This window comes from Taudactylus pleione, unplaced genomic scaffold (genome assembly GCF_031769625.1).
Source record: "Taudactylus pleione unplaced genomic scaffold, aTauple2 ptg000019l, whole genome shotgun sequence".
Taxonomy (NCBI): domain Eukaryota; kingdom Metazoa; phylum Chordata; class Amphibia; order Anura; family Myobatrachidae; genus Taudactylus; species Taudactylus pleione.
Genome location: NW_028284421.1, coordinates 23,795,076 through 23,822,766, shown reverse-complemented (window position 1 = coordinate 23,822,766; position 27,691 = coordinate 23,795,076). Strand labels below are relative to the sequence as shown.

Below are 27,691 nucleotides of genomic sequence, written 5' to 3'. Positions count from 1 at the left end.
CGCAGCTGTTATGCGGAAATATGCAAATGCCGCTGCCGCCAGGAGATGTAATGAGACTCTCACCTGTGGCTTTGCAAATCCAAGCATCTGCAGATGATGGTTGTTCGTACACACTGAGCCACCATCATCTGTACCTGCCCGCAGGTCCTGCCGACCAGGGGGGTGTCCCACCTCACCTACTCGCGGCTGCTGCTGTGTGTGTGTACGTGCGGTCTGCCGACCGCCCGTATGTTCACAGACATATCGCGGGTACACACTGCCCAACGGGAAGCAGATACATTGGCCGATTAATTGATCGGCCAGTGTATCTGTCAGTGTGTACCCAGCTTTAGACTGAACAATATAATTCCTATTCATATCAACTTTACAAGCGAATAGTAATTAATTCTGTTTGGGATACTTACACGGAGAACTTTAATAAACATTCACCTCCCAGCACTGATCTTCCTCTAGACCTTAGGTAGTCCACTAAGCTGCCCTGGGAAGCGAGAATGATAAAATGTTTATGAATCAGATTACTGTTATGATCTTGTAGTATACAAAGATTTTCTTTTAAAATTAAGACAGGTATATTATACTATTGAATGGAGTGCTTGAATACATGCTGACATAATAGGAGAAGAATAATAATTGATGGTATGTTCCATTTCATCTCAAGTGATCATGATTAGAGCAGGGTGAGTTATAGTCACCTTTGCCATGAACTCTGTGACGATAAAGAGGCTGCTCTTATCTTCAACAATCACTCCCAGTAACTGAACCAGATTATTGTGTCGCAATTGCCTGAAAATACAAAATGTATGTATGTTTTAACTTTAGCACGTAAGGCTAACAGAACCAACAGATATGCACAGATTAATTAAGGTGGTGCAATTAAAATGTAAACAATGTGAAGACCACTACCATAGTTCACTGTAGGGACATTAGGGTAGATGTATAAAAGCTTGGAGAGCGATAAAGTGTACAGCGATAAAATAAGGAGATTTATGTGCTTACCTGTTAAATCCTTTTCTTCGACTCCATAGGGGACACAGGCTTTACGCTGGGTATAGGTTAGGGGGTTAGAGTCTGGGCACCACACAGTTAAACTTGTTGAGCAGAGCCCAGACTGCCCCGCCCACTGTATCCCGCCCCCAGCCACAGGCACCTCAGTTTAGTTAACAAGCCTAAAGCCAGGGGCGAGAAGGAGGAGAAGGAAGACCGGCACACACTCAGGTCCATACTCACAAGAAATATGAACAGGAGAACCGGAAGCAAAGCAAAGCCTCGGCAGGTCAGGTGCGTCAGGGTGGGCACCCTGTGTCGCCTATGGAATTGAAGAAAAAGATTTAACAGATAAGCACATAAATATCCTTTTCTTCTTCCTCCATAGGGGACACAGGCTTTACGCTGGGATGTCCCAAAGCTATTCCCCTAAGGGAGGGGACACTCCTGGGCTGCGCTGAGAACTCTTCGCCCAAAAGTCGCATCAGGGGAGGCGAAGATGTCAAAAGAATATAACTTTAGAAACGTATTGGCAGAGGACCACAAGACCGCTTTACACAGCTACTCCGCAGAAGCACTGCCCTCGAAGTTCCCACCGACCGGGTTGAATGAGCCCTCACCACGGCTGGTGCTGGAATATCCACCGCAGTAGCCTGGCGGATAGTCAAACGGATCCATCTGGCCAGCAACTGCTTAGAAGCCAGCCAGCCCCGTTTGTGAAAATCATACAGGACAAAGAAAATCTGTCCTATGCAAGTACTTTGTCCTGTCCACGTAAATCTGGACAACTCTCACATCATCCAAAAGATGCCTCCTCCGGTGAGGAATCCAGAACCACAATCTCTTGATGGATGTGGAACCTAGAAACAACATTAGGACGGTAACCTACTCATGTTCAAAGGAAAGCCCTGTCCTGGTGAAAGATTAGAAATGGAGAGCAACAAGATAATGCGCTCAAGTCCGACACCAGTCCGTCAGAGGCTATGGCAAAGCGGAAGACAGTCTTCCAGGTAAGCCAACAAAGGTCTACAGTATGCAAGGGATCTAAAGGCGAAGACTGAAGGGCCCTAAGAACCAGGGAAATATTCCAAGGAGCCACCGATGGTACAAATGGAGGTTGTACGTGGACGACACCCGGAAATAAGTCTGAACATCAGGCAACAGTGCAATCTGTCTCTGAAAGAGGACAGAAAGAGCTGAAACATGCACCTTTAGTCAAGCAAGACGGAGGCTCAAATCCAGCCCCGTCTGAGAGGACTCGAGAGAGTTGGAATGACCTGGGGTTAACATTCCTAGCCGAACACCAGTCAAAGTAAGTCCTCCAAACTCGATTGTAAATCCTAGCTGAAGACGGCTTAAGGGCATTGAGCATAGTGTCAATGACTGACCTGGAGAACCCCTTAGCTCTTAAGACAGATGTTTCCAGAGCTACCCTGTCAAAGCGAGACGGGCCAGATCTGCATGAAAGCACGGGCCCCGAGACAGAAGATGTTAGCAGTGGAAGGCACAGTGGAATGTCGTTGGAAAGGTCCTGTAGATCCGTGTACCACGCCCTCCATGGCCAATCAGAAGCCACTATGATCACTGTGCCGCCCTCCAACTTCAACTTGTGGAGGACCAGCGAAATTCGAGAGATTGGGGGAAAGCTGTACAGGAGAAAAAAGGTCCACTAAACCGCCAGAGCATCTACCAGAAAGGCCCCTGGATCTCTGGTATTAGAGCAGTACCTCGGGACCTGGTGATTGTGTTTAGACACCATGTCGATGTCCGGCAATCCCCAGCGAACAACCAAGAGTTTAAAGACGTCTGGATGTAGGGCGCCTTCGTCCGAATGAACGTCCTGGCGGCTTATTAAGTCCGCTTCCCAATTTTGTACTCCAGAAATGTAAACCGCAGACAGGGACAGATAAAGCCTCTCTGCCCAAAGAAGAATGTGGTTGACTTCACTCATGGCTGTACGACTGAGTACCGCCCTGATGATTTATGTTGGCGACAGCCGTCGCGATGTCGGACTGTTCCTGGACAGAGCGACCCTGAAGCAGAGATAGAGCCCGATACAGGGCCCTATAAACCACTCCGAGTTCCAGAATGTTGATCGGCAATCAGATCTCACAAGCTGACCACTGTCCCCGGAAAATCTGCTGACTGGACACCGCCCCCCACCCCCGAAGACTTGCGTCGGTGGTAAGGAGGATCCAGTCCTGAACCCAAAAGGGACGACCCCTGGTCAGATGGGACTCCTGGAGCTACTAGAGGGAGTGGCGTACCTCCTGAGAGAGAGCAATTGTCTGAGACCTGAGACGTAGATGGGATTTGTCCCACTGGGCTAGAGTCTCCAACTGGAGAGGTCGGGAATGAAACTGGGCATACTCCACCATGTCGAAGGTGGAGACCAGAGAGCCCAGAATCTGCATGCAAGGGTGAATGGACACCCGGCAGTGATGCAGAAACAAGCAAATCTTGGACTGTAAGTCCTGAACCTTGTCTGCCTGGAGGAAACTCGCTGAGCCTGGAGTCCAGTAAGGCCCCCAAATGCACCATTTTCTGAGAGGGAGTCAGAAAGGATCTCTTCTAATTGACAAATCCGTGAGCCTGGAGAAGATCCACTGTGACCCGGACCTGCTCCCTGAGTATTTCCGGGGACTGGGCCAGGAGAAGCAAGTCGTCCAGATAGGGAAAAATTCAGATTCCCTTGCTCCGAAGATGAGCCAACATGACTGCCATGATCTTTGTGAAGATCCGAGCAGCTGTGAAAATCCCAGAAGTCAAAGCACGAAACTGGAAATGACCCTCCTGGACCGCAAATCTGAGGAACCGCTGGTGACTGAGACTAATGGGAACATGCAAATAGGCATCCTGGATGTCTAAGGTGGCCATGAAGTCCCCAGGCTCCATGGCTAGAATAATGGAGCGAAGCGATTCCATTCGGAACTTGGGAATTCTCATCTACCCGTTGAGGTTCAGGTTGAGAATCGATCGAAAAGACCCATTCGACTTCCGGACCATAAACAGATTGGTATAGAAGCCTGTGCCCCGCTGAGACATGCAAACTGGAACAATGACCCTGGAGGCCAGAAGAGAGCGAATGGACTCTCTTAAAGCTTCTGCTTTTTCCCGATCCAAAGTAAGACCTGTGGAAAAAAACTGGCTATGAGGATGCTCCCGAAAGGTCAACGCGTACCCCTGGGAGACCACCCCTCTTACCTAGGCATCCTCTGTGGTTGCCTTCCAGATTTCGGAAAAAAGAAGAAGCCGGCCTCCCACGCTGGTGACCCCCAGGTGGAGGCCCGCCCCGTCATGCTGCAGGCTTGTCGGCTGGCTTAGCAGCCGGGCGTCTGGTAGACCAGGCTTGCTTTCCTGCTGGCTTAGAGGCCCTAGTAGAGGAACTGAGACCTAGAGAACAACAAGCCCTTGGCCTTACCCTGCGGACAAAAGGAGCGAAAATGAGAAGAACGCGACCTACTGTAGGAGCTGCTCAGGAAGGAAGACCGGCCGTATTAGATGCCATCAAAGCAGACACTATTCTATCCAGTTCCGATCCAAGAGAACATCCCCCGAGAAGGGGAGAGCCGGAATCCGCCCGCCAGGAACGAAGCCAGAGGGCTCTTCTAGCAGAGACTGAAGAAGCCAAGACCTTGTTAGAATACCAGTGTCTATAGCCGCTTCCCCAAGATAAGAAGCCCCCTCGCAGATATGCTCCACCAGAGACAAAAGCTCATTCCTGTGGGTACCTGAGGTAAGGCCATCTTCCAGGTTGTCAGCCCAGCGACCAATGCCTTAGCAGCCCAGTTTGATGCGAGGGCCAGGCGAGCTCCCGCACCTGCATTAGAAGAAATAGACTTCAGGAAAGTCTGTAGCTTCCTATCCATCGGATCCTTAAGGGATGCAGTGCTAGGAAGAGGAAAGGTTAAATTTTTTACCAGGCGGGCAACGTGCGCATTAACCGGTGGAGGAGACTCCTATTTGGCTTGATCTGCAGCAGGCAAAAGAAAAAAAGGAAGTTATATGCTTAGAAACAAGGAAGCACCTATTAGGGTGGGACCAGGCCTCCGCCAAAAGGTCCTCAAGCTGTGCAAAAGAAGGATATTCTGCAACTGCCTTCTCCTGACTTTGAATACTGGAGCATTGGACATAAGAGCCGGATCCACATCCTTTATAAGCAAAACTGGCTTTTATCAAAGAAACTACATCTACCTGAGACTGGGCATCTTCGGAAGCTACAGATACATGTTCTTCATGATCTGAAGAAACTTCAGGGTCAGACTCAATATCAGGCAGGGGTGTAGAGCGGTCCCTTTTAGAGGGTCTACGCTTAGAAGGACATCCTGTCCAGCATCTGTTTGAAAGATTCTGACACTTGCGCTAAACCCTGAACAGACTGTGCAAAAGACTGCATCCAATGAGAATCTAACAGCAGAAGGCAGCAAAGGGGATGACAGCACATTGGGAGCCACACTTGAAGGGACAGCGGCCGAGGAAGTGGGCCCAGGGGCTGAAAGCCTATCCACTACCTTTAACATTACCTGGGATAGCGAGTCAATCAAAGCAGGTTCTTGGGTAGCAGGTGAAGCTGAAGGACCCACCTGCTGTGGGGTTGTAAAACAGCAAGCACAGAGCATCGTGATCTGGAACCTGTGAAGAGAACACAGCAGTACAAGCCCTGCAATTACCCAGTACCGAAGCACCCACCTCCTTGGGAACTTTACCCCTGGAAGACATAATATAGCAATCCAGGAGGACTCCACACACCAGAGCTAGAGGCTGTGACGTGCCACACAGGGTAAAGCAATGAAAGGAAATGCACCACAAATAGATATATAAGTGGGGCTATGCAGAGACTGAGACTATAGCAAAGTACAATAAATAGTCAAACACACAGACACATTCAATGCAATAATAAGGCAAAATGTAAGGCAATAAATGCTCAACAAACCACCCCAAGAGGGGGGAAAGGAGCCAAAATGTATAACCGGACCATAGGGGCGAGGAACACGGGGAGACAGGAGCCTGCATTCTCCACAGACAAGCTGCACCAGCAGACACTCAAATGGCTGCCCGGCATCTTTGAGGAGGGGATAGAGGAAGAGGAGTGACCCTGGGACAGAGTGCCTCTAATGAGGGAAAGCGCAGAGGGGTGGGGGAGGAGCCAACGGGGAGAGCCTACCTCCCCTTTCTGACATGGACCCCCAGGGCAATGGCCGCCAGCTACGACGGTGCCCCGCTGCTTAAAAGTGCCCTGGTGGCCTAGTGGGGATGCGGAGAAGACCAGGGGCCGGCGCCCCCCCCCCCCCCCCCAACACCGTCGGTGTCTCCCATACCGGCCGGCAGTTGCCTTAACTTGTCCCCCTCTGTGCCGACTGCGAATGCTGTATCCAGAGCAGCTGCCGAGGGCACTGACCCATTCGCCAGCGCTGCAGCATTGTGGTGATGGAGCAGCACCGCAGGCGTCCTATAGGAAGCTTGGCGCTGCTTACTCTATTTAAAGAATAAAAGTAGTAAAAATAAAGCAAACAAGTTATCCAGTGAAGCTGCAGCACAGCTTCTATAGTGTGCCCTCTGCAGGGACCAACACTAAACTGAGGTGCCTGTGGCTGGAGGCGGGGTATAGGGGAAGGGGAAGTCTGTGCTGTGCTCAACAAGTTTAACCATGTGGTGCCCACACTCCAATCCACCAACCTATACCCAGCGTAAAGCCTGTGTCCCCCTATGGAGGAATAAGAAATTAACCCATCAGCACATAACTGTCATTCTACAGGCTGTGTTTTAAAAATGACAGTTAGGAGCTGATTGGTTGGTACTTTATATCTCTCCATCCAAGCTTTTATACATCTTGGGACAATCTGCAGTGCTAGGTTTGAGCCAAACATAGCACCTAGCCTTAAAAATCAGACAGTTCACTATAGAAGACCAACTCAGCCATACAAATGCCATGTCATTATGAAATTGGCACATGCTTCAGTGTGTGTGTATTAGGAAGTAGTGATAATGATGTATTATGCCGTGTGCTTGAAAAGGGTCAGGAGTTAGAGTCTTAATGTCTTAGTATTAAGATGATTTGAGTAGTAAATGCTCTGTAGAGTGGTACTTTTACCCAATATCTATTAGGTGGAAGGGTTACGTGTTATGTATTAGGAGAAGGTGTAAGGATGTGTCCTGGTATCTTATAATTAGGAAGCTGAGCTGTGTGTGCCTGGACATCACTATTAGGAGGTGACAGGTACATGTCCTGATATATCTTTGTATTACAAGAACGTGAAATGTATATGTTATGGATGTTTCATCTACAAAAACTTTCCCCCATAAAAAAAAAAGACCTCTATACTCACGTCATCACTAAGGCTTCTGCAACAAAGGCTTGTGCCGTAGCATCATTCTTAATACACTTCACAGCTACCTTAGATCCCCTATATTCACCCAACATGACATCTGTAAGAACATAGAACATTAATGAAATTATGAGTAACACAAATCAAAAACAAAATTAGTGATGAAATATGGATGCTCATAGGGGAATTATAGGCTAAAAGCAAGCACTTCCATAGTCGCAGGATATACAAGAGTCTACAGAATTAATCCAAACCTTTGGATCATTCATTTCATTTTTTCACCTCTCATTCTCTCTGTATCTAAGTATTGTATTTGCTTCATTATCACCATGCATGTTAGGTTTCCAAAGCCTATAAATAGTTCCACAATAATAATTTAAAAGATTTGCATAACATTTAAATTTAGATTACAAAATCTACACAAGTACTGGCATATTTAACCCTTTAACTTTCCAACAATGACTCAAGAGATCCATTTGTTTTCTGATAAACTGTGACAAATATTAAAAAAAAAAATTGATCGCAAAAGACTATTAAGGCAGCTGCGTGAAATTGATTAAATTAAAGAAGAAAAAAATGTCCCTAATATATAAATGTGGCTGATAACTGATCTGCTTTTATATGGTGCACCAAGGAATAAGCGGATAACTGGTATTTCAGGGTGTTAATGGGTCAAATAGATCGGTGTGCGGAGTCTTATAAAGGGTTAAATAACAAATAAAAGTAGGTACAACAAGGTCAGAATTGTATAAGTATTTTATGCTCCTCAGTTAACATGTGTATTTAATATTTATACCTGTTATTGTGTAGATATCTGCACAGTACCACTACTCTTTCCCTGTATACTTCCTTAGGGCATGGACCAATGCACAGCACTGCTTCTTTTCTTCTAGATGTAATGCTATGCATGGGTTTTACTCCTGTATATATGAACATGTGCACACACTTGCTTGCTCTTCATTACAGATTTCATTTTTACACTATTTGTATTATGTATGCTCTATGTTTCAACAATTTACTTGCAGGTAACTAAAATATACAGTACTGCATTATAATCATGTCCACTATTTCATATTAAGAGGACGACTATGGGGGATATTTATTAAAGCTTGGAGAGAGATAAAGTGGAAAGAGATACAGTACCAATCAATCAGCTTCTGTCACTTTACAGGCTAAAATGACATTTAGGAACTAATTGGTTAGTACTTTACCTCTCTCCACTTTCTCTCTCTCTCCAAGCTTTGATAAATCTCCCCTTAGGTCTGCAATAATATGACATACTACAGTTCAATCTAAATGTTGTATTTATACAGATATTTTTAGATTTAGCAGTTCTGGTAAAACCATTTATCTACAACTTAGACCTACTGTAGGTTAGATTTGTTATTCCTGAGTAGAATTGGCACTACATATTATTGATGAAGGTAACATATTGTTCTTTTGTTAATATGCATTAGTGAATTATTATTAAAGTGTTGTCACACCCATTGGAGCATCTATAATGGGTGCAGGGTGTGCGGTGCACAGAGGCTCATGGGTCCAGGAGGGCACACACCACACACCCATATAATTATTACACTTCTCTCTCTGGAGTCCCGTATAGGCCAGTTTTGCAGACTTTAAGCCCCAGGAAAATGGTGCGGCGGTCATTTTCCTGTTGCTTTGTGCATGTGCAGTAGAGATGCCCCCGGGAATAAGACGTGGGCGCCACGTTCTCGGAGACTTGTGCATGCGCAATAGACCCTGGCACAAAGCCAGAATCTACCGCTTTGCTGGAGAGGAGTCGGCCTGCATGGAGACTGTACACGGGCCCCTTCTCGTCTTAAAACGCCCCTGGTCACACCATATAAATCTGTATGCAATGGTTACTGCAGAGATGCTTCAGCCAATCTGTGTGTGTGCTTGGAGCCACTGATATACATGTGCTTTCAGGAACAAGCTTGACAAAGAAGCTTTGCTGTATAGGTATTGCTGTAATGTAACTGCTACCCAGAGCAGTGTAAAGCAGAGTAGTGAATATAACAGGGAATGACAGATTCATTTGGAGCTTAACATTAACTATTTACACATGAAGACAGAAAAAGATTTGCAAAATGTTGTTGTTAATTAAAAGTCTGCTAAACGTCAATATGTAAGTTCTCTCCTGTGAACCATAAATGTAAAATAAAAAGTTTAGCATTAACCCAACTTTCCACAAACATCTGAAACTCCTAAAAGACTGTCACTATATTAAATACATGTTATGATTTTTGAGTTGTACTTAATAGACTGAAGTACTCCTTGTATCCAGCCCCATGACTTAAAGTCCGCCAACTAATAACATAACATTCTGCATTTAGGAGAGAACCGATCAGAATTGGAGATAACAGTACAGTTAGGCGGGAATTCCTGTTTTTACTTCACAGACCAAAGGTAGCTCGCCCAAAATCAGGATTCTCCACATAACTCATTTTTTAATAAAATTCAAAGTCAACATTTCCCTTTTGAGTACCTCCAAATTCTCCTTTTCCTATAATCTGCAAAAGTCTCAGGTCCCTCATCTTCAGAGCCCAGCCACCTGGAAATAAATCAGAGTGTGAATGCAAAATTGATCAAGAGATGGTTAAAGTAAAGGTGGGTACACACTATATAATCAGTCTTACGATATATTGTTACACCGCGGATCGGAAAGATATATCGTGCAGATTGCATAGTGTGGACACCCAATCACGCGTGCCTGTGCTGTGCTGCTGAACAATGCCATGCTGCTAAATGAAGCACGGAATGACACATTGCGCTGTCGTACACCAAATTGTGCAGTGTGTACGGACAGTGCGATATATCGTTTCATCGAGTCGTCCCGTTGGCTAGGTACACAATCGCATCGTGTGTACTCAGCTTAAGACATATATAATACAGCTATTAAAACGAGAATCACCTGACAAAAGAGGTGCACTGAGCAGGAAACATTTTAGAAACTGAATACTACAGGATAGCATGCTAGAATGAAAAGACAAGAAAGGAAATTTAGTGGAAAAAAACAAACACTAAAAACAGACGACATGTACAAGGCAATGAGCAGGCACTGACAGAACTATGGAGAATAAAAGGACATGAATTTGTGAAATCCTATAAAGCGCAAAAAAAGTTATAAACAGCATAAAGACTATAAAACATTTTTTATTAAATACATATATCTATCTATCTATCTATCTATCTATCTATCTATCACAGAAATTGAGGCGGCACTCACGGGTCTTGTAAGTGAACAATCAGTCTGACGACTTTGTCTGTCTTGTTTCAACGTTTCAGTCGTAATGACTTTTATCAAGTTACTCCGACTGAAACGCCGAACAAGACAGAAAGTCGTCAGAGACTGAATCTACACTTACAAGACCCGTGAGTGCCACCTCAATTTCTGTGTACATATTTGGTTGTTCCCACGGGAACATCTAGGATGGCACCAGGGCAGGTGTTATTGTATTAATGTGGAGTGCCGGATCATATTATAATATATATATATATATATATATATATTATTATACAGAGCAGACTGCTTCCTATGGAAGGTGTACTAGTCAGTAGCTTCCTACAGCTGTTGTATGCTTCTTATATACTGAGGTAAATCAGAAAAATAAGTTATGGTAGACTTACCTTTGTTAACTCTTTTTCTTCAAAGTCCATAGTGTCCACTGGGATACCATGGAGAAATGTGGTTGGAGTGATCCAGGCACCGAAACAGTTAAGCTTTCAGCTCCCAGGATGCCTCAGGTCCTCCTGCACATATACCCCGCCCCTGGCCACAGGCAGTTTTGTAAACAAGCCCAAGGAAATAGAAGGAAGTACAATGTACACCAGAAACACTCACAAAAGATGAGGGAATCCGTGACTGAAAGAAAAATTACCCAATGCAGCCAGGTGCGTCAGGGTGGGTGCCCTGTGGACCCTATGGACTTCCAAGAAAAATAATTAACAAAGGTAAGTCTACCATAACTTATTTTCTTCTTCAGGGTCCATAGGGAGTCCACAGGGATACCAAGGGGATGTCCTAAAGCAGTTCCCCTAATGGTGGGGACGCTCCTGAGCAGAAAGGAGAATCCGCCGCCCAAAAGAAGCATCCTGAGAGGCAAAAGTGTCAAAGGCGTAGAACCTAAGAAAGGTGTGGACAGAAGACCACGTGGCCGCCTTACACAATTGTTCAGCAGAGGCACCATGACTAAATGCTCAGGATGGTCCCACAGACCGCGTAGAATGTGTTGTCACCCTGTTTGGAACAGGGAGATCAGCCTGCGTGCGAGCTGAGAGATAGTCATGCGCAGCCATCGAGCCAGAGTTTGTTAGTTAGCTGGCCAGCCTCATGTGAAAACAAAACAACACAAAAAGAGCGTCTGATTTTCTAAAAGAGTTTCTATGATCCACATAGATACAGAAAGCATGAACCACATTCCAGGGAGGCTTCACCTACAGAAAGGTCTGAAGACAGGAAAGCTGGAACCACAATCTTCATTCACATGAAAATGAGACACTACCTTAGGAATGTAACCCGCCCGTGTACAGAGGACAGCTCTGTCCTGGTGAAAAATCAAAAAAGGGGGAGCGAAAAGAGAACGCTGCCAAATCAGAGATTCTGCGGGCAGAGAGGATAGCTAGGAGAAAAAGTGTCTTGGCTGTCAACCACTTCAAATCTACTGAGTTCAGAGGTTCAAATGGGGGAGCCTGTAGCCCCTTGAGAACCAAAGACAAATCACACGGTGCCACCAGTGGGACAAAAGGTGGTTAAACTCGGAGAACACCCTGAAGAAAAACTTCTAAACATCCGGCAGAGAAGCGATCCTTTGCAGGAACCAAACTGACAGCGCAGAAACCTGTGCTCTCAGGTTTGCCAGACGAAGACCAAGGTCTAACCCAGCCTGGAGAAAAGCAAGTACCCAGGCAACCCTAAAAACCTTAGGCTCATACTTTCTGTGGGAACACCATTGACCAAAGGAGGGCAAAACTCTGTAATAGATGCTGGCAGAGGAAGGCTTTCATGCCCTAAGCCTGGTCTGGCTCACAGAGCTGGAGAAACCTTTGGCTCTTAAAATAGAAGACTCAAGAGCCACGCCATCAAAGACAGATGAGGTAAGTCCAGATGTAGGCAGGACCCTGCGCTAACAGACACGGCCATAGAGGAAGAAGAAACTGAGTGTCTATGGATAGATTCCATATGACGGTGAACCAATAGTGCCTGGGCAAAGCAGGAGCTACTAGTATTACTGTGCCGCCTTCCTGCTTGAATTTCCTGAGGACCCTTGGAGGGAAATCGGAGGAAAGAGGTACACCAGCTTGAAGTCCCACCTCACTGCCAGCAAGTCCACAAAGGTGGCTTAGGGATCTGACCCGTACCTGGGGACCTTGTGGTTGTGACGTGAGGCCATGAAGTCCATGTCTGGTAGGCCCCATTTGTTCTCCAGGAGTTGAAAAACCCCTGGGTGGAGAGCCCACTCTCCGGCGTGTATGTCCCGATGACTTAGGAAGTCCGCTTCCCAGTTGAGGAGTACCGGGATGAATATAGCCTGGAAGATGACGTTCTGCCCAGATCAGAATGTTTGCCACTTCCCTCATGGCTGCCTGACTTCACGTGCCTCTCTGATGATTGAGATAGGCTACTGTGGTGCGTTGTCGGACTGGATGTGGACCGGCCTGCCTTGGAGAATGTCCTGTGCCAGGATGAGCAATTTGTATACTGCAGGAAGCTCCAGGATGTTTATGGGCAGGTGACTTTCCTGATTTGTTCATCTTCCACTGGCATCCGTGTTGAGGAGCAGCCAATTTGGAATTAAGAATGGGCGACCCTTGTCCAGATGAGCCTTTTGTAGCCACCGCGAGAGAGAGCGCCGAACCTCCGGAGTGAGAAGGATCCTCTGGGACCGTATTAGATGATACTGCCCATTTCACTGGGAGAGAATCAACTGTTGCAGAGGCCTTGAGTGGAACAGAGCATATTCCACCATGTCGAAGGTGGATACCATTGACCCCAGGACCTGCATTACTGATAGAAAGGATAACCTTCGCTTGCGGAGCAACTTGCGCACTCGCAATAATAGGGACAAAATCTTGTCCCCTGGGCGAAACACCCTTTGTGCCGGAAAATCTGGAAGTGCCCCCAGATGTATCATCCGCTGTATTGGAGAAAGGGAGGATTTCTTCCAATTGATGATCCAGCTGTGCATCTGTAGGCATGTAATGGTCAGTTGGAGATGGCGTTGTAAAACAGCTGGAGACTGTGTCAATATCAGGAGGTCGTCCAAGTATGGCAGTAGTCTGACTCCCTGACACCGGAGGTAGGCCGTCATAACCGCAATTATTTTGGTGAAAACCCTAGGAGCTGTTGATAGACCAAAGGGCAGTGCCTGAAATTGGTACTGTTTTTGCAGGACAGCAAACCGTAGAAAATGTTGGTGGGATGGCGTAATAGGAAAGTGGAAATACGCATCCTGAATGTACAGGGAAGCCATAAAATCCCCAGGTTCCATCGCCAAAATAATTGACTGAAGAGTCTCCATACGGAACTAGGGTACATAGATAAACTTGTTGAGGGTTTTCAGATTAATAATAGGGCGATGAGCCCCATTAGTTTTCTGAACAAAAAACAGATTGGAATAATAACCCTTTCCTTGTTGAGCCACAGGAACCGGGATTATCATCCCTGCCCGCAGCAGGGAGTAAATAAACCTCCTGGAGGGCCAAGGCCTTGATAGAATTGGATGGGGTAGTTGTACAACAAAACTTCTGGGGAGAATACCTCCAGAAGTTAAGGGCATACCCCTGAGAGACCACTTCTCGGATCCAGGCGTCTGTTGTTGTTTGATGCCAGTAGTCCGCAGATTGGAGAGGTCGGCCTCGCACCCTGAGATCCCCCAGGAGGAGGCCAGCCCCATCAGGCGGAGGGTTTGTTGTTCGCCTTGGAAGCTGGAGGTTTGACCGGCCAGAACCTCTTAGTTTGCTGCTTGGTGGTCCTGCGAGAATTATACGGTCTGGAGGAAGGCTGTCCTTTTGCTCTTCCCTGAGGTAGAAAGGACCGAAAAGAGGACTGCCTAGACTTTGATGTAGCTGTTGACGGCAGACCAGCAGATTTTGAGGCTGCCATAGTAGCCACTATCTTATCCAAGTCTGCACCAAAATGTATGCTTCCATAAAAAGGTAAGGATTCCAGAGCCATCTTGAATCCCACATCTGCTTTCCAGGACCTTAACCAAAGGGCTCTACGAGCAACAACCGAAGCTGCCGATGCTTTAGAAGCCAGGAGTCCAGTATCTATTGCAGCTTCTCCCAAATAGGAGGTTGCTTCCCGTATGTGGGAGATATAGGTCAGCTGTTCTCTGGTAGCATTTGGTACCCTGACCATTCTTCAACAGTCTTCGCTACACAGGCCGCAGCCATAGACAGCCGAGTAACAGGTCCAGACAATGAAAACACTGATTTAAGACATATATCTGTAGGATCTTTGAGGGAAGAGGCTGATGGTATAGGCAACATAGCACTCCTGACTAAATGTGTCACATGAGCATCCACAGTAGGAGGGACTTCCCACTTAGTACATTCAGTAGCTGGGAAAGGATACAAAGATGCTAACCTTTTTGTAACATGGAACAGTTTATCCGAAGTATTCCATGCTTCTCCCATAAGTTCAGTGAGCTGCTCAGACTTAGGAAACTCAGCTTTTACCACCCTCTGGTGTTTATACACTGGAGCCTTAGGTCTAGGAGCTGGCTCATCATCCTCTATATTTAGGATTGATTTGACCGCCCCCACCAAAGAAGGGAACATCCACTGTAGAAGGATGGTCCTCCTCTCCTGAGATAGACCCTGGAGAAGAACCTTGCGCATCATCCGGCTCCTCCGATGAAGAGTATGAATCTACATGCTGGGCAAACGAACCAAATGATATCGCCCGTGTAGGCGCTTTAATGGCTACCGGTCTTGTCCGCCTGCAACATTTGTTGAAAAGCAGCAGCTGACTGAGCCGTACCCTGACTTGAGTGGGCGTAAATATCCATCCAGGAAGGATGTATGGGGGGGGGGCAAACATAGCAGACTGGAACTGCTGTGGGTATACCATTATGGGAGGCAGCGTGGGAGCAGCCAAATGGTCCGCTAGCTGCGTCATAACCTGAGACAAGGAGAACACCCGAGATGGCTTCTGTACAGGGGCTAGTAGACTGGACTGGTGAGGTGGTTCTTTATACAGGATAGTTTGTGTGCTATTTGTTATAAGGTCCTGAGGGGACAAGCCAGCCAAACAGCTTTTACATGAAACCAACACCGGAGCCTCAGCTTCCTGTTTACCCTTATTTTTAGTCATTATAAATAAGTGCAAATGTGACTGCCTTCACAAGCAACAAATGTGAAGTACAATTTGAAAATAAATATACACCACACCCCTGTAAAAAAGGGTTGAGGAGAAATAGCAGTGAAAGTTATACCTGACAGTACAGAAAATAAAGGCAGTAACAACACAGCAGAGCTACCAAAATCACATACAATGCATATACAATATACTTACAATGGGCCCTGAATCAACTACTCAAAACACAAGGCTTGGTAGGATTTTGAGAGCTGTATAACCTGGCCTCTGGGGCGAGGTATACAGGGAGACTAGACCCAAAACCTCCTGAGACCAGCAGCATCAGCACAACAATAGTGGTCACTGGGCGCCTCGTATACAGAGGAGGGTAGGAGGAGCAACCCAGACGCGGGAAAACCTCAGCTGTATCCCCTATGCTGTACTAACCCCCACGGGTGCGCTGGCCTTATAACATGGCCACCGCCTGCGATGCCAGACTGACTTGCCCCAGTGGTCTAGTGGGGGAGCGAACACAGCAGTCGCCCCACTACAGCAACCTCCGGAAGGTCTCCAACTGCCGGAGGTACGCACTGCCACATGGTTCCCTGCGAGCGGGGAACCATCTTACCTGCGTCCCCGTGCTTCCGGCTGCAGTCCCGGGTCTAAGCATCGCCGCTAGCCAAGCTCTGCTGGTGCCCGCCCTATGGACCCTGAAGAAGTAAAAGAATGACACAAAGAAAATGAGGGGACAAAACACTTACTCCGAGAGAATTCATCCTGAGCAGCCACTGTTCCTTCCATCAGTTTGGGTTTCATCAGATTGGTGCAGAGACCATCAGCATCATTAGTATAGTGCTGGAAGAGGGGAAGCACAATTCAATGTGTACAGTAATTCTGCAATCTATCCACTAGGGGCAGAATAACATACAAGATAGTACACCACTGCCACTAATAAAGGGGACACTCAGAATAAGTGTACAATTTACAATTCTGCTTAAACATAATCTAAGCATATAATTAAAAATTTTGTACAATGTTTCATTTTTATTTATGTTTAAGTTGCTGCCATTTTTATTTATTATGGTTGCTTCTCTCAGAGTTGTAATGATTAGACACATTGTACTGTACTGCAAAAGAGTGGCAATTTATATGGTCACTACACTAAACATGAGGTGCTTTATAGTCTTACTAATCAAATTATAAAGCAAGTATCCGGTAGCATAGCTCCATGAGACCACAGGGATATTACATTAAAGCAAACAAATTATTTTTCATGATTATGTCCCTTTAAGCCCTTATCTTCATTAGCAGTTCCATAGAACAGAGGAAGTGGATTTATTTTTATTTAAAGGTTGTGCCATTCCCCAGAAAGGCTATACAGCAGTGAAAGCAGAATTGTATGATCATCAGTATACCTCTACCCAGGCCCAGCAACAGGGGGGGACTAAGGGGACACCCGTACAAGGCTCCGAGGTCCAGAGGGGCCTGGAGGACTGGACAGGCACAAAATGGGACTGCGGACTGTTACAGCCAGCGGGCCGTGGCCGCCGGGACCCATAGCCGCCACTTAGCCCCAGCTCCGAGTCTGGCCAGGGCAGCGCTGGGCTCTTCCAGGTGGCTCAGCTGCAGCCCAAGCCTGACCTTTAAATAACGCGGCGACGTGACGTCATAGGTCACATCGCCACACGTCAGGCAAGCTGCGCCGCTGCGGTGTATAGGGGAGGTAGAGGGAAAAGTGGCATTAAAAAATTACAAATACAAGGAAGCATTTCAAACAGCCAAAACGAAGTACTATATGTTGGAAGATTGAACTACTGTATGGTAGAATGGGTGTACATATGATAATTGGCTTATAAGCCTTGACAAGACAGCAAATGTGAAAGGAAATAGAATGATGACAGTAAAAGGGGAGGGGGGTTATGTGTATGTAAAAACTGAGACCTGTCGTAGGAAGAAATCTATGAAACTTATGACAATGTATAGCCCTTATGGGTAGATGTCATATAAACCACTACAGCAATTATTGGGGTTTGTTATAATCCATAGAGACTACTGTACTGAAGTTCAATTATCACAAATTGGAAAAGCAGCAAAGAAAAAAGTGGTCTGTCTAATGGGTGACTTTACTATCCAGATATAAACTGAGAAAATATAACTAATGGTTTTAGCAAAGGAACAGGGAGAAGGCTGGAAGGCAAATACAATGATCTTCTTCAGTGTAAGGTAAAGTAATTAGTGGTGTAAAACACAGTTCTCGTATTGGAATCGGTAACAGCTAGATCCCCTTCCGTAGATGTAGAGGAAACAGGGCTGGGGCAGGGGAAAATGATGGATGCTTAGGATTGAGGAAGGTGATGGGGGCTTCTGGGCTAAGGATAGTAATGAGAGGCTGAATTTGAGTACTGAGGATGGCTGGCTGCAGACACCATCCCTCCCATGCAAGAAACGTCAGACAAGACCTATAGCCTGCATCATCAGTGACAGAGAGACAGTGTGGTAAGTCATAGTGTATTTGTACTTTATTTAAAGGCTGGCATATCTTTCATTTAACATTCTCTCGCTTCACATATCACACATGCAGGGGGAGGGATGTGTAGGATCGGGCGTGGTGGTGAGAAGGTGGGGCCCCCAGATAAATCGGCGTACCGGGCCCCAAGATTTCTGTTGCCGGCCTGCATAACAGCAATAGTCACTGCATCTGGTTTTACTTATGTAACTGGAAGGAGGTAACATGAAAGATGAATGCATAGTGTATAACAATTATTTATGGAGTATACACATAGCAGGCCTATTGCTTCTTGCATATCATCCCTTGTTTTCTTTTGGACTATGAGCTGGAGCTCTCTCACACTTTTCAACTTTCCATACTGTTTTACTAGTCTTATTCTCCTATTGGATTGCACTAGCTCATTCTGATCATATACAGGTGTCTCCGTGCACAGAGAAACTAGCTGTGTGCTGTCATCTCAGCCTAAGTTCCTGGCACAGGAAGCTGGGTGAGGGTTTACTCATCTAATTACATGGTTATATGAGCAGTTTGCAGAACTATAGCAAAAAGGAGTAGGTTGTGCATTTCTACAGGGATACTGAGCCTCACATTATTGTGAGAGAGACATTACCCCATATTGTCTTCAGACAGTATTAACTGATTAACATAACATTATGGGTGCTTGTTTACCTTCCTTCGAGAACCATAGTGTGAAACAATGCGCTAAAATCTTAGTGTAGATTTTTTGTAATAGTAAGTAGCAACATTTACCAAAACTTTTCGGGATTCAATTATTTTGTGGGTAAACATTACGCGCATTATGTGGGATATGGTCATAAAGCGCACTCCAGATTCCATTGCAATTCAAGGAATGTCAAGCGTTACTTCTGCAGTGTGCGACGTATGTGAAGGACATGAAGGAGAAAATCATTCGGAATTCTCCCCAAAAAGTGTCAAATAAGATAGCAGGACAGTGTAGAAGCCTGCTAGCGGCAATAAGCAAAGCATTGGAGGCAGGTAAATGATGTCACACATGGCTGATTTTTGCTTCTTTTAAAAATGATGTCCTGTCTTACTTCAAGTAGGGGTCGGGGTGACCTTTCCTACTGGTATAAATTCCACCTTCAGTAGATGCAGTTTGTTAAATCGCCATCTCAGATTCACTGGGAACATGATTTTGGGTCACTCTATCCCTAATGCTCAGTGGGAATTGGTTTACAGTACATCCTATCATGTCCAAATGTCTGAATCATTCAGAAATGCATATTAAGCTGTTGTATAAACTGCATCTTACCCCTGACCGTCTACATTTGGCCGATGCAATCAAACTTCTGTTGGTGAAATTGTGAGGCTGGTCATATTTACCATATTTTTTGGACATGCTCTGTACTAAAACATTTTTGGGAGGAGGTATTTTCTTCGATTCATGAAGTGTTAGGACTTGTGTGTTCCCTCTCTCCTGACATGGCTCTTCTCCATTTGTACCCTGCCTCTATCCCAGCGTCCCAGAGATGGGTTATATATGCCAAGCAGAGCAGGCAGCCCTTGCCCAGAACTGGAAGCAGTCTCACCCCCCTCCATTGCTTAAGTTAAGCCCACTTAGAGATGGAGACTGGTTTTGTGCCTTATTCATTTCAGGTCTCCTCTCAACTGAAGTGGTGGCCATGGCATGAGTTCGCTACAGATGGAGAAGGTGCACAATTTATCCACAAACTGTCATTATCTGATCCGCTCCAATTTAGACTAAATGAGGATGTCTCTACTTAATTTACTGTTGATTCAATGGGGGCGATTCAATTTGTTCTGGGCACCCATTAATTATCGCCATCTTCGCGCCCTATTAGACCGGGTTTAGCCATGTAAAAACGGCTAAACCCGTCTAAAGTCCTGATTAGGGCAGCCTAACTGCGGATTTCTAATTGAATAGCAAACAATCGCAGTCTCAGGTTTTTAACCCCTTTTAAGCAATTTTCAGCCAACTCGAAGTGATTTGGCCCATTTGTGCCTGACCAATAACTGTTCTATCCACAGTCATTGATTCGTGCAATTTGCAATCTATACCTTCTGTCTTCCGTTTTATCCAGTATAGGATGTGTTCTAGGCCCTCTACAGATACTTAAAAGTATCAAAAATGTATTAAATGTCTTCTATATGGGCATATGGTGAATGATTGCATACAGTAACTAACATTCTCCTACAATATTCACACTCCGTTCACTAACCCAGGGGTTCTCAAACTCGGTCCTCAGGAGCCCACACAGGTCATGTTTTCCAGGTCACCCAGCAGGTGCACAGATGTACTCATTACTCACTGACACATTTTTAAAGATCCACAGGAGCAGCTAATTATTCCACCTGTGATTTCTGTGAGGAGACTTGGAAAACATGCACTGTTTGGGGTCCTGAGGACTGAGTTTGAGAACCTGTGCACTAACCTATTACATTATCGACCATTGGGGGTGTGTGGGTTAATGAGCAATACATACATTAAAATTCCCCTCTAAAACTAGAAGCATAAGTTACCAAGAGGGAGATTAACTGAATGAGCATTATACTAGGCTAAAAAGATATAACGCACAGCATAAAAAAAAAACAACTTATGTCTAGTATAAATTAAATAAGACTAAGCTTCAACATTTCCCCAAACCAGCAGTCACATAGGCCTGCCTTCCGAGATTCATTATACAGCTACTCAACATTCATTTTCAATACCTTTAAACTCTCAGTTTCTCTATTATATTATATTAGTCAGGATAATCACTAGTAATGTAATCAAGTACAGCCTATCACATGTATCCTATTATGGTAATTTGTAAATTTCTTCCTAAATAACTATACAATGAGTTATAGCATTCATATTGAATAAAAAGTGGCTACTGCTTATGCTTCGCCAGACATAATGCCCCTTACTTCCACCAGCTGCATGAGGTTATCGAAGTATGCCTCTTCATCGATGGTCAGCTTCCCAGATTTATAAATAATGCGGTAATGCTCCACTTTACTCTCACAGCTCACACACAGTGTGTAATCCCCTGGGTAGTTTGTGCTCTCCCGAACAAGAAATAGGCCTGTCTCTGGAGGGTATAGGAGTCTCTCAGCCTGTTCTCTTGTAATCTTGCCATGAAACCATCTACAAGAGGATGAAAAGAGACGTATAAATAAAAAACACCCAAACTGAATACTGTATAACAATATTAGTAGTACACACTGCTGGCAAGGGATTCATTAAACTCTAAAATATTGCATCATTTTATTGCCACATATTTAAAACTAGCTGGGATACCTCGCGTAGCCCGGGTTGAAAATGGACCTTAAAGTACATCTGCAGCCTTTATTTTTTACATTGCTGACTAACATTGGAGAGCATGGCATTTGAAAAAGTGCTTGTAGGAAATTAGTAACTGTCAGTACAGGTGCAGTGTGACAGTTGATCCTCCGACTCACTGCTCTTCCCTTGGAGCTCTGCCTGCCCCCCACTGGTACATATCAGCCTGTGCCTGCAGATCAGTGCAGTTTTAGGCACTGGAGGACATCCTGAGCGAACTTGCGTAAACCAAAATTCAAATCAGAGACTCCACGGCCTAATGGGTGGGCCCCATGTAGATCTCTATGGCACTGACGAAGTTCAAACATAGCCAAAAACCTAATCCTGGTTAAATTACACCACCATGCCAAATTTGGTGGAGCTAGGTCCAAAACTCTAGCCACGCATAAAGGACAGACACACACATTTTCTTGATAATTATACAGATAATCACTGTTCCATGTAGCATAATAAGCCCACACTAATTGGTTATATCAATGTACATATTTTGAAAATAAAAATGCATGTAGCTCCTCTGAGTACAGACGAAGAAAAGAGATTCAAGCCTAAACACACAAAAATCACAGATATATTTGGAGCAAGAATTATCAACTGTAACACCAAATGTGCTTGTACAACAATCTTTCACAATGAGATCAGATTTTATACTAGAGACAGAAAGAAAGAAAGACAGAAAAAAAAAGAATGATTTACAAGTTTAGAAAGTTTGAGCGCCCAGTACTGTGTGGGCAGATGGTAGGGAATATAGGGCCTGATTTAGAGATGGACGCAGTAGCTACAACTTTGTATGCAGTGGCTGTGCTACAATATGCTAATGCCACAGGAGGAATTTTGTGTAAAAACACACCTCCTGCTGGCTTCTCTGATCACCTACAGCATACGAAAATGTAGCATCGGATCATCTGCGTGATCATCGGACATCTGAGTAACTCTCAGGTTACTCAGGATGACGGGGAATTCACAATACTGAGGTCAGTGAAGCTGCATCCAAGAATGCAGCCACTGACTTCAGCATGCCCAGAAAACAGGGCCGGCACGGCCCCGTTTTCTGAGCACTGGCTGTCGCTGCCCACACAGTTGCAGCATGTAAATCATGCTGCAGTGTAGGGGGCACGGTGACCGTCGTTTCAGACACAGATCTGCACATGCGCAGTACTGAACCTGCGCATGTGCAGATCAACAACCATCGGAGAAGTAGGTAAACCATCGAGTTTGTGTACATCTCTGAATTAGGCCTATAGATTGTAAGCTCTAGTAAGGCAGGTAATAGTCTGAATGATTACATATTCTCAGTACAATGCTGCATAATATGTAAGTGCCAAATAAATAACATTTAATAAATAATTGTTTTTCCTCATTTAAACAGTGTTGGCAACTATGGCAAGCAGCAGAAAAGTATTTCCTGCTATGATGTGGCAATATAAGTTATTTACTTCAGCACACAATATGATTACCTATGCTGGGCAGTTGAATCTTTGATTTTGTATATTTCCTATTGTGTACATTTGGCATACTGTCAGTTATCATTTAGTTATCTTAATTTGGAATTTTTTTAAAAAATCCCACTATCCTTTAATTGTCTACATTCTATATCTGCACAGATATGCATATTATGTCAGAGCAATCAGTCAGAGCAATCATTTTTCAGTTTTAACAAACCATTACAAAAAAATCTACAAAAAACCCAAATATGTTGGGTTTGGTCACAGCCAGGATCTATTACTGAGGAGTAATCATAATAATTATCATATGAGGTAATAAGGAGAGCTATTCTGTTTTTAGTGAGATCAGGAACTTTAAAAGTCCCATCAGTAAGGTTCTACCCACAGTGAAATCATTCTCTCATACATCTGAATAAGCTTCCCTAACACTCACATACATCTCACATATATTCCACAATGTTATTTGGAAACAGTGCATATAAAGTTACTTGCATTTTGTCACTGATGCAGGCATTACCCCGTTGTCCTGGACAGACCGTGCAGGTGTGTATGTCCTTTTGGATTTGTACCACGTGTGGGAAGCGTAAATGGCGATTAGAGGATTCCCTCTTATTACATCCCCACTTTTTCTAACATTCAGTCCACTTTTCTTCATTATTTTGCTGATAATGCCTCTCCTGACATCTCTGCTAGTATCATATGGGAGGCCCATAAGGCTACCATTAAGGGCTTCCGCATTAGTGTCACTTCCGCTGCCAAGAAATCGGCGCAAGAAATACTCTCTGGAATCACAATTATCATCTCTACTTACTATGCATAAATTAACCCCATCTTCCTCCCTTCTCTCTCAGATTGAGAACTTCATCAATTGAATACTTTTCTCTCTCGCAGGGCTGCAGTCTCCCTTAAAAAGCTCCACCAACGCTTTTATGATAAAACTGATAAATGTATTCTATGTCTGCGAACAAACTTAGGCGAAAATGGGCCCTAGGCATTTTGTATTCTCAGAAATCAGGTTCTATCACGTATGACCCCAAATTAATGGCAGATGAATTTAAAGAATTCTATAGTTCCATAATTAATCTTTCCCAGTCCCTTCCATCTCACCCTATGGAGTCAGAGGGTTTATATTCATATTTGTTGGGCACTCCCTACCCCAACTGTCAGAATCCCAGCTCACCATTTTAATACAATATTGCAGGGTGCCCTCTTTTGCCCCAGACTGGACTTTGGCTAATATTGTGGTGATCCCGAAGCCTGATAAAGACGCCACCCAATGCGCTAATTATAGACCAATATCATTGTTAAATGTTGATCAAAAAATGTATGCCAAAATTTTGCCCAATCCTCACTTGGTTCACCCAGATCAACTGGGATTTATTCCAGGTAGGCATGCTCCAGACAACACTAGAAGAGTTATAGACTTGGTCCAATCCATACAAGTACAGAAACTTCTCTTGCTCATTCTGGACCCTGATGCAGAAAAAGCTTTTGACTGTATTTCCTGGTCTTTTGCATTTGAAGCGCTTCGAGCTACGGGCTTTTCTGGTAAGTTTCTAGACGGTGTAATGGTGTTATATCACACACAATCGGCCACGGTTAACCAAATCACTTCTTCACCGTTCGTTATTGCCAATGGCACAAGGCAAGGCTGTCCCCTTTCCCCCTTAATATTTGTCTTGCTCTTGGAACCCCTGGCAGTGAGGATTCGTAGTAATAACATTACTGGCATAAAAGTTGGCTCTTCCGAACATAAAATCGCATTGTATGCGGATGATGTCCTCATTTCACTGACTAATCCACTCCAGTCCCCTTTTGCTAAAATGGACTTATATTCTCAGTACTTTGGATATAAGATTAATACTTCTAAAACAGAGGTTCTAGACTTTTATATCCCCAACTTAGTTAAGTCTTCTTTGGAAGAGACATACACACGCAGAAAATAAAATGATGCACTGCTGTCCTTTCATGTTATCCTAAATGGTTTTATGAATAGAATAGTAGTCTTATGATGTTAGACTTCCTCCTTTTATTTTAAAACATAAAGAGTGGCTGAATGTATGTGCTCTTAAATCACTGTGGGTAGTAAATGTAACTATATTTACCTATCGGCTATTGGGGTTAAATCAACGTGCCCTCTCTAGGAGTGCTTTGATATCAATCAACTTACCCTGCTCGCTGATCGTATTAAAGTTATCAGTGTGTGTCACATATGAGAGAATATGTATGTCTTTCCGAACAACTGTGTTAACTTATGAGCATTCTTGTTCATACGAGGAATGTCATAATACAAATTAACTGATTGTACTTGCCTTGTGTACACTGATCTCATTAAACCTGCCAGCCTCTATTTATGAGTAGGGCAATGCTATAAATTAGCAGTGCATAATAGCGGTGTGTGCGCACTCCACAAACTAACCTTGTTAAACTTACAATTGTTTGGTACAGATGACAAATACTGTGCTATAATCAGAACGCACACGTTATTGTCGGAGTACTAGAAAGCAATAAATAACAGATATAATCTCTTCGTGATTTTACTTTGCCTTTCATCAATTTGAAGGTTAACAAGGAATACTTTTTTGTCGAATGAGTGAAATAAGCTATTGTATACTATACAGAAGTTTGGTATAAGCTAGGACACAGTCTAAGCAAATCGGTATGACTGTGTTCATATGCTACTGAGCACACGCGTCTGCATAGATGAGTGCGACTATATAAATAAGCTATCATATACTATACAGAGGTCTGGTATAAGCCAGGACACAGTCTAATGAAATCGGAATGACTGTGTTCATGTGCTACTGAATACATGCGTCTGCATATGTTTGTCTGAATTAGTAAATACATGATCTATAATTAACATCACCAAAACAGGATTCCTCTAATCCGATACTAAGAAGAAAATTGTTACATTATTTAATATGGATAAACACACTGACACTAAATGATATAATTAGAACAATTTGAATGTATTATGTATCGACTATAAAAAGGATCATTTCTATATGAGTCAGTATTATAAGAAATTTCACTCTTTGTGAAGCCAGTACATGACTAAGATCAAGGATTTTTTTCTAAGCATATGGAGAATTTTATACATCTATTCTAATTGTACTTAAATTAATTACTACTCAATCTTTATATTTATAGGAAGCATTCATTCTACTATATTTCTGTGACATTTATATCTCTACATTAGTGACCTGATAAGTACATATACCTACTATGATGGTGGAACCTCTATTTGATATCACAGGATCGTATCCATTTATTCATATGTGAATATTGACACTTAGATAAATATATTTAAGGATATAAATATGTGACAGCAGTGCTCAGCAGTTTAATTACTTTATTTCATTTCTACAAACGCTATCTTTCTATTTTTATCTTATATTTTGCTTGCTTGCAATTATGTGTTCTTTTTGATAAAGTACTATTTATACATGAAACTTTATTGTTGTTGAAAGTATAATTTTTAAAGTATATCTAATAAATTAAGATTTTATGCATCATAAATTTTTTGGAGATAGAGTGCGGCAATGTAACGGTTTTCTTTTCCTCTCCTTTTTTTGGGAATATATGTATTTAATCAGTTGATAGCACCACCACATTTAGTGTGTTAATTACTCTTAACTTGATATACATTGGGTAAAAATCTCCTACTTACTAACACTATAAAATAATACTATCTAGTGCAGGAAGATTCTTCTCCCTTTTGTGTGCAGAAAATAAAATACCTTGGTGTTTTTGTCAACTTTTTCAGGCTACTTATCCCTGCATTCTCTCTAAAGTTAAATCTGGCTTAGACTCCTGGTCCATCATTTTATCTCTTGGATAGGTAGCGTGAACGCAGTTAAAATTGACGTTCTCCCTCGGCTCCTTTACCCATTTCAAACCCTACCAAATTTTGTTCCTTCATATGCATTTACATTTTTACAGTAACACACCTCCTGTATTATTTGGGCAGGTAGGTGCCCTCGTGTTCGTCTAAAGACTCTGCAACGCCCTTCACGCAAAGGGGAACTTGGCATTCCAAACTTTCAAAAATATTATATGGCAGCGCAACTTGCTCAATGTATTTTATGGTGCAATCCCGGTGCGCAAAAAGTTTGGGGCTGTCTACTGTCTTGTTCCTCCTTTGGCTCCCCAGGCCAAAACGCCCTAGAATGATTTCCTCTCATCCAGTTATAGCTCACTCCCTGACTGTCTGGGACAGGACCAATCGAAAATTTTGGCTTACCCCATGCCCTTACCCAATTATTCCAATCTTTCATAATCCTGACTTTTCTTCAGGAATGCCCAGAAATTGATTAAATTATTGGAAGGAGGGTGGCGTCAGATATTTAAATGATATTGTTCACGATGATGACTATCCTCCTTTCTCAGACCTCCAATCTCAGCTGGCCATACCCTCTAGGAATTTTTATCAGTTCCTTCAGCTTCGACATTTCCACTCTGAGGTTAAACAGTGACTATCTTCTAGACCCCTTACAAATTTTGAACATCTTTGCATTAGACGGTCCTAGACTGTTTAATTTCCGGTTTATATTCATTATTGTCTGGGGAATCACCCCCGTTGCGTGAGCCCCACGAACTTGCTTGGGAGACAGACTTGGGTGGCGCTCTAGACGAGGATGACTGGTCACAGATCAGGGAGAATGCTACCTCCAGCTCGATTTGTGTTGAAATAAAATAATTATAAACTGTTGTACAGATGGGTATTATGTCCCATCCCGCCTCAATAAAATGTTTCCAGATACACTGGACCGTTGTTGGATGGGATGTTCCTCTACAGGTACTTTTCTCCACATCTGG

The 27,691-nt window shown here is 43.9% G+C and overlaps 1 protein-coding gene across 1 annotated transcript in view; it reads right to left on the bottom strand.

Annotated features, from left to right (window-relative positions):
• Positions 1–27,691, bottom strand: part of CSK (C-terminal Src kinase) — a 126,145-nt gene that overhangs the window by 10,643 nt on the left and 87,811 nt on the right. Inside the window, exons 5-10 of the mRNA XM_088446177.1 lie at positions 21,014–21,233; positions 16,377–16,470; positions 9,802–9,867; positions 7,311–7,410; positions 693–783; positions 405–478 (exon numbers count right to left, since the gene is read on the bottom strand). Coding sequence (XP_088302303.1) covers positions 405–478; positions 693–783; positions 7,311–7,410; positions 9,802–9,867; positions 16,377–16,470; positions 21,014–21,233 — 645 coding nt within the window. The remainder of the gene's footprint in view (positions 1–404; positions 479–692; positions 784–7,310; positions 7,411–9,801; positions 9,868–16,376; positions 16,471–21,013; positions 21,234–27,691) is intronic.